General features: G+C 54.1%; 2 protein-coding genes across 4 annotated transcripts in view; one reads left to right on the forward strand and one right to left on the reverse strand.

Annotated features, from left to right (window-relative positions):
* Positions 1-4,246, reverse strand: Gpr137 (G protein-coupled receptor 137). Of its 2 annotated transcripts, XM_023703944.1 has the most exons (8): positions 4,165-4,246; positions 2,764-3,135; positions 2,635-2,684; positions 1,725-1,950; positions 1,459-1,608; positions 1,200-1,328; positions 952-1,070; positions 7-355 (listed from the first exon to the last, which is right to left on the reverse strand). In XM_023703944.1, the coding sequence occupies exons 2-8, from the start codon at positions 3,118-3,120 to the stop codon at positions 91-93; spliced, it is 1,296 nt and encodes a 431-aa protein (XP_023559712.1). In that variant the 5' UTR covers positions 3,121-3,135; positions 4,165-4,246; the 3' UTR covers positions 7-90. The 2 variants fall into 2 exon arrangements, with proteins under 2 accessions (XP_004643819.1, XP_023559712.1); XM_004643762.2 differs by lacking the exon at positions 4,165-4,246 and having other exon boundaries at positions 1-461; positions 2,764-4,148.
* Positions 4,247-4,774: 528 nt separating this feature from the next.
* Positions 4,775-8,921, forward strand: part of Bad (BCL2 associated agonist of cell death) — a 14,617-nt gene continuing 10,470 nt past the window's right edge. For both annotated transcript variants that reach the window (XM_012517492.2, XM_023703945.1), the window contains exons 1-2: positions 4,775-4,867; positions 5,152-5,334. In XM_012517492.2, the coding sequence (XP_012372946.1) occupies positions 5,160-5,334 (175 nt within the window). In that variant the 5' untranslated portion in view covers positions 4,775-4,867; positions 5,152-5,159. The remainder of the gene's footprint in view (positions 4,868-5,151; positions 5,335-8,921) is intronic.

The following is an 8,921-nucleotide window of genomic DNA, read 5'->3' on the forward strand; positions in this document are numbered from 1 at the left end:
CAGGGCACAGACACTGTTTATTGAGTGGCAGGCACAGGAGAGGTAGCTGGCTCCGGTGTGGAAGCGGAGGTGGTAGGTCATGCCAGGGCGCTATGGGCATCTGGCAGCCAGGACCATGCCCCCCATCTTAGGAAGGTGGCACAAGCTCACTACAACAGGAGCAGCAAGGGGCCGGCTAGAGGAGGGGGCAGCCACTGCCCCCAGGACCCTGATCAAGAAGAAGCGGCAGATAAAGTTGGCACAAGGGCCAGGGTAAAGGGGACTTGGGTCTGGGTGTTGGGGGGAAGCAGTGGAGAGGGGGTCACGTCTGTGGGGTAGAGTAGAGGCTGTGGTGGTGGCCACCCGGTCCCGGCACCTGGGAGAAGAGCAGAGGAGTGGTCCTCGTCTGGCTGCCCCCGCACCAGCCTGGCTCACGCCCGATGGCACCGTACCAGCTGCCAGAGCCTAGGCTGCCCGACATGCTGCAGGCAAAGAAGCAGGGTCAGTCTCAGGGCAGTGACCAGGGTCACATTCATGAGTCAGGGAAGGAAGAAAGGCTTCATATAGAGCCCCCCACGACTCAGACTTCCTGGGTCCAGAGAGGACAGCATCTGGGGCAAGAGGCAAAGGGTTTTTTTGTTTTGTTTTTTTCAGGTGGGGTCTTTTTTTTTTTTTTTTTTCAGGCAGGGTCTTGCTGTTTAGTTCAGGCTGGCCTTGAACTCTCTATGTAGCCCAGGCTGGCCTCAAACTTGTAGACAGCCTCCTGCCTCAGTTTCCCAAAGTCTAGGATTACCAGCATGAGCCACCATGCCCAGCGGGGTCATGGTTTTAGCAATAGAAATCCAGAGGGGTACCTCACCTAGAACAGATGGGTAGAAAAATGTTAGGGTGTTGGTGGGGCAGGGGAACCCAACTCCCAGACCCCACTTCTTGATGAAGTCTTAGGGATCCTAAGGTATCATGGGCTCCTACCTGGTGCTCTCTCCCCGGCTGTGCTCCCAGGAACAGGTCTCATCCTCACAGTGCCCAGCCCGGTCAAAGAAATAGGAACGGGAGCCAAAGACCTGCCCATTGAGGATGTGGCTGGTGCTCTGTGGAGGAGGAAAGCGGTGCCATTGATGCTTTCTCCCACCCCCTTCAACTAGTCTGAGACCCCAGCCCAGGATCTCCACATTTCAGTCCCTTCCCTTGGCCTCAGAGAACTGGGCAGAGATCCTCACCAGGTCCTGCGGTGGACGGTGAACTCGGAAGAAGCCCACCAGCAGAGTGGTGGGCAGTAGCTCCCACACAAAGAGAATGAGGCCAAACACCAGGTAGCCTTTGTTCCCCAAGTCATTGACCAGGTCCGCCTGGAGGGAAGGCAAAGGCTCATGCCAGTCATTAATCATGCCAGAGGGGTGCTGGCTGGGCAGGGCCTGGGTCAATTGGGAGCTAGGCACTGTGACTACTAAGGAAGTGGCAGATGTATGAAATACCCACCTGATCAGATACGTTGTACCAGTCATAATCAAAGGCATCCAGCCGGCTCCGGGGGGCCAAGGCCAGGGCTGCCAGGTTGTAGCAGGCCCGGCTGGCATACAGCAGAACCATGGCACCACCCATGGCAGCTGCCTGGCACACACTGGTCCCCTGGTACAGATGACAACAGAGGACCCTCAGGAAAAGGAAGCTCTCAGCTTCCTCTATGACTAAGACTGCTGCCCCAAGGTCCCCACAACACTTAGGCATCAAGTTTGTGGCCCTACCTTGGCCTCCAAGTAGATGCTAGTAGAGGGAGCTCGCCTGGCAACAAGGCAGAGGCAGGCAGCAAGAGAGAGAGCACAGATGACGAAGAGGGAATCGCTCACCAGGACGCGCACCAGCAGTAGGGCCCAGGGCTGTGCCCGGTGCCGGCGGGACAGCACTGCACACAGCACATTCACCAGCAGAAAAAGCAGCGAGGCCCCCACGAAGGCCCCTCGGACGGCCAGCCTGCAGCCCACAGCACAGTCAGCCCCAGAGCACTGGCTGCTGTTGGTACTCACCAACCACCCTCCTTCCCCCAGGGGATCCCAGTGTCAGTGAGAACTCACATTGTGCCATATGAATCCCACTCCTCCAGTTTTATAAGTGGGGAAACTGAGGCCCAAAGAGATACAGCAATTGACAGCTGTGGCATCTTAGAAACATTACCAGATTGGAAGCCAACAATTTGGGTTTGAGCCCTGGCACTGACTCCTGCCACCTCTGTGACCTTGAACATGTTGCTTTACCTTCTTGGGCCTCAGTTTTTCTCTCTCAAGTGAGGTTAAGAATAATCTCTCAGGTGAGTTGTAAAAAGGAAAAAGTTTGTGAAAGCTCTTAAAAACTAAGACACAAATGACAGGGATACTGCAGCCCAAGGTCACTGAGAAGTGCAATTGGTTTAGTAATTTCCATGGGCTGCAGCCTCCTGCTCATTCTCCACCCCGATGACTCTGGTATCCTCAAAGTATTACAACCATTTTTATTACTGTTGCCCCTCGTGTGGGCAATGCCTCTAATGAGCCATCTGCACTAGGTGCTTCAGCTTTTCCAGCTCTTTCACCAACATTCCCTGGGCCTTTGTCTCAACCGTACAAGGTGGGCTGCTCTCTGTCCCAGAATGCTGAGCCCACCAGCATCCCGAGTACTTACAGGCCTCGGCTCATCTGTGGCCGACGCTTTGCCTTGGCCTTGAACACCACCTGGGAGCAGAGATGCTCATCACTCCTTTGGGCCCTTGGGGCTTCTTCCCCAACAACCCCCACCCATCACCATAGTTACCTGGGCAAAGTAGAGGTTCATGAGCGTCAGTGTGAAGAACTGCAGGCAGACAGGACAGCAGTAGAGAAGCCAGAAGGGCAAGGGCCCTAGGTGGTTGGCCCGGGAAGTATCTCGGAAGTAGAAGGAGAAAAGGGTGGTGCGTAAGGCAGCCCAGAGTAGACAGAGAGCCAGGAACACCGTCTGATAGCTGAGACGTTTGTGCCCATACAGAAGCACCAGCCAGAGCTGGGCATAGACAGAGAAGAAAAGCAGGGCATACAAAGTGGTGTAGGCCGCAGTCAGTCCCAGGGTCACTGTAGGAGGCAGTGCAGGCACAAGCCCAGCAGCAGGCACCAAGCCAGACAGGTTACTCTCCATGTCAGAGAGGAAGGCCTAAACACCAGAGACAGATATGGGATGGCTAGGCGCCGGGGAAATAAATACAAAGGGGTGGGAATTGCAGGGTGCAGTGACAGAGATGGGGACTCAGGAAAGAAGTTGTGGCTGGTCAAGGCTTCCTCAAAGATACCTTTGCCCTTGGGGGACACTTGGGCACGTAGAGAGGTAGTCTCTCCTCTCCAGAGCAGATGGGGTAGGGTTTGGGGAATGAATCTCCCGAGGTCTCTCCCCAGTCAGGGGATGACGGGATGCAGAGGATGAAGGAGAGGAGCCTTGATCATTAGTGTCGGCCTGGCAGGAGGGGGAGAGCCAGCCAATGCCCGCCGGTTAAGAGCAATGGCTGTGGCGGGTTCGCCCAACGCCCGGCTCTCCCCCTCCCCAAGCTCGGGGGGCTTTCTCCCCTCCAATAATCCGGAAGGTATCTTCCTCTGTCCTCCGGATTCCAGCCGCTGCCCCCCTCCCCGCATCCGCCCTCAAGCCGTGGGGGGCGGGAGGAGGCCGATGCTCGGTTCCTCAGGCCGCAGCTGGAAAAGCGGGGTCCAGTAGCCGGACCCCAGGTTCCAGCTCTCCGGCTCCCGCTGCTTCACCCGCTCCTGCGCCTGCGCGGGCACCGTCCGCCACGCAAGTTGCGCAGGGGCTGACCCGGGCTCCGCAGCGGCTCGCCGCGCCCGGCGTGAAACAATTCAAGAATAGGCGGGATCTGCACTGCCGCCGGGCACCGTGAGGTACCAGGGCCGGCGAAAAGCCAAGATGCGGAAGCTGTGCCCTATTCAGTGGGTGTCCGGGTGGACCGCCGTCCCTTTCTTGTTTGGGAAGCTGCCAAGTTCCACTCTTAGCTCCCCCATCCCCAAATTGGTGTTGAGCTGCCCGGATGGGGGCGGCAACCGCTTCCCCTCACCCGATTTTCTCTGAAGGAAACTTCCGCCCATAGCCAAGATGGCGTCCAGACCCCGCCCCCGGACCTGGGCCGGAAGTTCCCAGTCCAGACCCCCAGCCCTACCACAGTCCGCCTGAGTCGCTCACCTGGCCGGTTACCGGCCCGCTGCGAAGCACTAAGGCTCGCCTGCACAGGTGCCCCTGTGCCTTTCCTGCGTCCGGGCAGCCATCTTGCCCGGGCAGAGCCGCCCTTTTATCTTGAGTGATGCAGAAGTGGCGCGGGGAGGGGTCCCCGACGGGAGACGGGCAGCGCGAGGCCGCCACGCACGTAAACGGGAGTTCCCGGGCAGCGTCACCCGGACCAGGCGGAGCAATAACAGTAGCAACAGTGATTGTATCCGACGGCTAAGCGTCAATTTCGGCTTTGCAGAGTGATTTCGCCCACAGTAATCATCACTGTTTACAAAAGTTTTCACCGGCTCCCGAGGGAGGCGTCACCTCCATTTTACGGAGAAGGAAACGAAGGCCTAGAAGGACTCGTCAGCAAGAAGCAGTTCTTCAGGTTCCACATGCGGACTCCAGAGAAGCCCTCACCTTCTCCTACCCTCGCCGAAAGATTTTAAGGAAGTCTGAGCGAGGAAAACCGAGAGTTGGGCCCGGGCTGCGGAGAGGGCGGGGCCCCGCGGGGGTGGCCCCGCCTCCGGGCTGACCCGGGATTCCTTTCCAGAGCGGATTGGCCTGAGTCGGTGACAGTTCGCGTTGCCCAGGAAACTAGGGCTGGGCACCCTCAGTAACTGGCGGGAGGCGGCAGGCCCGAGTCAGGGGCCTGGAGATTGAGATCGGGCTTGGGGTGAGACCTGTGCGCCGGCACCACGGGTGGGGCAGGGCAGGTTAGGGCCTGTTTCGAGGCCCAGGGCGATCCTGGGACACTAGGCCCCTGAAGGGAAAATTGGGGCTTGTGTGGGCAGCCTGCAGTCCCTGCCCGGCCAATTCCAGCAAACAGATGAGCGCCTAGAGGAAGGGCAGGCCTGGGGGGTGCTAGGGTGGCAGAAGGGCTAGGATATGGGTACCCTGCCTCCAGCGGTTACCTTTTGTCCTGGCTGTGCCTGACTACATATTATCTTGTCCCCACAGCCCAGAGCATGTTTCAGATCCCAGAGTTTGAGCCGAGTGAGCAGGAAGACTCCAGCTCTGAAGAAAGGGGCCAGGGCCCCAGCCCCACAGGGGACCAGCTGGGTCACAGCAAAACATTATTAAGCTTCCTGCGGGACGCCAGTCACCAGCAGAGGCAGCTGAGCCGTAGCAGCTACCATGGAGGTAGGTTCCTCACCACTGCCCACACCTATCGGCCTGTCCACCTTGCTCTCTCAGCCGAGTCCCTCCCTGCACCCCAATTGCATCCACACTCATGAAGATTTTGGGGGAGTCTCTAACGTACCTGAACTTTAGTGTCTTCTTCTGAAAGCCAATTCATTACCACCATTATAGAATTATTGGGTTAATTAGCAAAAATCATCAAGAAAGCACGTAACTATAAAGTTGGTGTATAGTAAATGCTCAAAGGTGCCTGTTATAAAAAAAAAAAAAAGGTGTCTGTTATTATAGAGCCAGGCCAACTGATGCAGAACAGTGGTCGAGAAAGGGAAAGTGACTTGCCTAAGGTCAGGAAGGTTTGGCACTGCCCACATAGCAGCCAGGACTGGAAGACTTCTTGCCTCAGAGATCCTCTTCACGGGATCAGCCTCTCAGCTGCCTGCTGTTCTCTTTCTCTTTCTCTCTCTCACTCTCGCTTTTTTTTTTTTTTTTTTCCAGATAGGGTCTTACTGTGTAGTCCAGGGTGGCCTTGAACTCACTGCATAGCCCAGGCTGGGCTCAAACTTTCAGTGATCCTGCTGCTTCATCCTCCTGAGTGCTGGGATTATAGGCATGTGCCACCATGCATAACTGTTCTTTATCATTTTGTGGTACCCACACTGGGGTTGTCCTTGTAGGCTACCACAGGTAGCAGTCACTCCTCCCAGGTAGTGGACCAATATGTGACTGGGAAACACTTTGAGCAGCAGCTCTGTTTCTGTAGTCTCTCCTTCCTCAGGCCTGGTCCAGGCCTTGGCACCTAGAACAACCATAGAGATCAAGGCAAAACCAGGTCTTATCACTGGCCCAAGGAAAAGTAAATGATCCCCTATTCATTTTGAAGATTATGAAGACTTACCAGGGTGCCTCCTTATTTCTGTCTTATGTGTACAGCTTACCATCCAGATTTGTTTTGGTCTTTTTGGTACTAGGAATCAAACTCAAGACCTTGTTCTTGCCAGACAAGGCACTTGAGCCACTGAGCTATATCCCTGGTGATCATCCAGATTTAGTGTTCGGTACTCTTTTGCTCTCTGCCTTCACCTGCTCTCCACCTCCTTCCACCCGGTCCTCATTCTTTCTGCTGTCCATCCCTACCTGCTGGTCCCCCCATCCTCAGTACTTCTCTTCATGGAGTGTTGCATATGTGCCACACTTAGTTCCTCAGGTCACATCAGGAACAAAAAGGCAGAAAGCAGAATCTTTGCCCTGTAGAGATCATGTGTTCTAGCAAGATAGGAGGAAAAGGGCCATAAACGATGAACACAAAATGCTATTACAGCCAGGTGTGGTAGAGCACGCCTATGATCCTAGCACTTGGTGAGGCTGAGCAGCAGGATTGCTGAGAGTTCTTTTTTGTTTGTTTCTTTTGTGGAACCAGGGATTGAACTCAGACCCTTTGCACTTGCCAGGCAAGTGCTTATTCTACTGAGCTATCTCCCCAGCCCAATATATGTATGGAATTTTTAGCCCAGCTTCTCTCTGACTAGTGGATGAGGCAAGCTCTTTCCACGCACTTTCTGCTGTTCTTTTTTTTTTTTTTGGTGGTACCGCGGATTGAACCCAGAGCTCTGTGCTTGCCAGGCAGACGCTTGTTCTACTGAGCTATCTCCCCAACATGCTGAGAGTTCAAGGCCAGTCTGAACTACATACTGAGACTCTGTCTTAAAAAATAAATAATAAATTTTTAAAAAGGGCCAAGGAGATAGCTCAGTAGAAAAAGCACCTGCCAGACAAGCACAGGGTCCTGAGTTGAATCCCCAGTATGGAGAAAAAAAAAAAAAAAAAAAAAAAATCTAGGGGAAAATAAAAAGGAAATTACAGAATGTGTTACATGATACAGGTTGGGCTCAGAAGATTGCAGCATTGCTGAGGGCTGGTGAGGTGAGTAACTGAGGCAATCAGCACAGGCCTTGGAAAAAGCAACACTGGAGCAGAGGGGAGAAAAGGCTAAGGCTGAGCCATTCTGATGCTGGTGAGAGGAGAGTTCAGGCAAGGGAAAGCCTCAGGGACCAAGACTACACCTGGTTCCTGTGGCTCAAGGGGAGGGAAGAAAGGAGGGTAGTTAGAGCCCTTCCCAGGCTTCATAAGGCTTCAAAGGCCATTGTAGGGGCTGGGGAGATGGCTCAGTTGAATAAGCGCTTTCCTGGCAAGTGCAAGGGCCTGAGTTCAATCCTCGGTTCCACAAAAAAAAAGAAAGAAAAAAGGCCATTGTAGACCTTCACCGTTGAGTAAAAACCTAGGAAGCCCCACACATACACCATACCAGGGATTGAGCCCATGTTCTCACACATGCTAGCCAAGTAGTCTACCACTGAGCTACACCCCTAACCCTTGGATTTATTTTGGGATAAAGCTGGCAGGATTTTCTGAGAAATTGGATGGGGGTACCAGGAAAAAAGAGGTGTGAAGGATGACACCTAGGAATTTACCTGAGTGCCTAGAAGGATAAAATGGCCCTGAATAGAGAGGGGGTAGGAAAAGATCAGAAGCCTATTCAGGACATGTAGATATAGAGGTACCTTTTAGGCTACCAGCTGGGATTCCCAGGTGGGCACTGGGGGCAATGGCAGGGAGTTGGCCAAAGCTGTGTTTGTCTCAGCCCATCCAGGGCTAGGGCTGGAGGGTGATTGCAAGGAGGAATGGAAGGTGTGGGGTAAGGCAACAGCCATGTGGAGGGGAGCAGGCCCTGGGTAGGAGAGTCACAGCTTCCTGGAGTTGGATGCCAAGGGAGTGAATGATCAGGCAGTAGGAATGGTATTCTGTTGAACAGGTGGGAAGCTGGGGTGTGTTTGACAAAATGGTCTAGGTTGTACCTGTGGGAATGGGGCTCTGAAGACAAGGGTGAGACATGATCATACAGGCAGGAATGGGGGTGTGGAAAGCTCAGTTTCTGTGCACTGACACACAGGGCAGAAAACTGCGATGCTGTGCACAACTTACGGGAGGAGGAGCCTGAAGCTTGTGCTAGGCTGGAGAGGCCTGCTGTAAAGCAGAGGTGGTGAGGAGGGACAGAGAACATCTGCAGCAAGGAGTCTTTGTCCAGCTGCAGGCTCTCTGGATAGAGGGTGTGGAGAACAAGTAGCCATTATGGATAGGGACAGCTCAGGATTGCCATTTTAAATTTTTTTATTTTTAAGGGGCTGGCGAGATTGCTGAGCAGACTAAAGTGCCTGGTTAGGAAAGCTTAGGCAAGTGCAGGGGCTGTGGTTTGATCCCTGGCACCACATGCCATGCCAGTCCTGCCCCCCAGGGTGGGCTGAGCCGATCACAGCGTCCAGACGTAGTGATGTACGCCTGTAATCCCAGCGCTGGGGAGGCTGAAAATAAGAGGATCACCACGAATCTAAGCTTCATAGTGAGACACTGCAACAATCAAATGCATTTAAAAAAAATTTATTTTTAGCTGAGCCTGGTGGTACACACCTGTGGTACACTAGGGAGGCTGAGGCAGGAGGATCACCTGAGGTCAAGGTCAGCTCGTGCTACCTAGTGAGTACAAGAACAGACTGAACTGTCCACATAGCAAGACCTTGTCTCAAAAAAAAAAA

Source organism: Octodon degus, unplaced genomic scaffold (genome assembly GCF_000260255.1).
Source record: "Octodon degus isolate 3935 unplaced genomic scaffold, OctDeg1.0 scaffold00184, whole genome shotgun sequence".
Lineage (NCBI taxonomy): Eukaryota > Metazoa > Chordata > Mammalia > Rodentia > Octodontidae > Octodon > Octodon degus.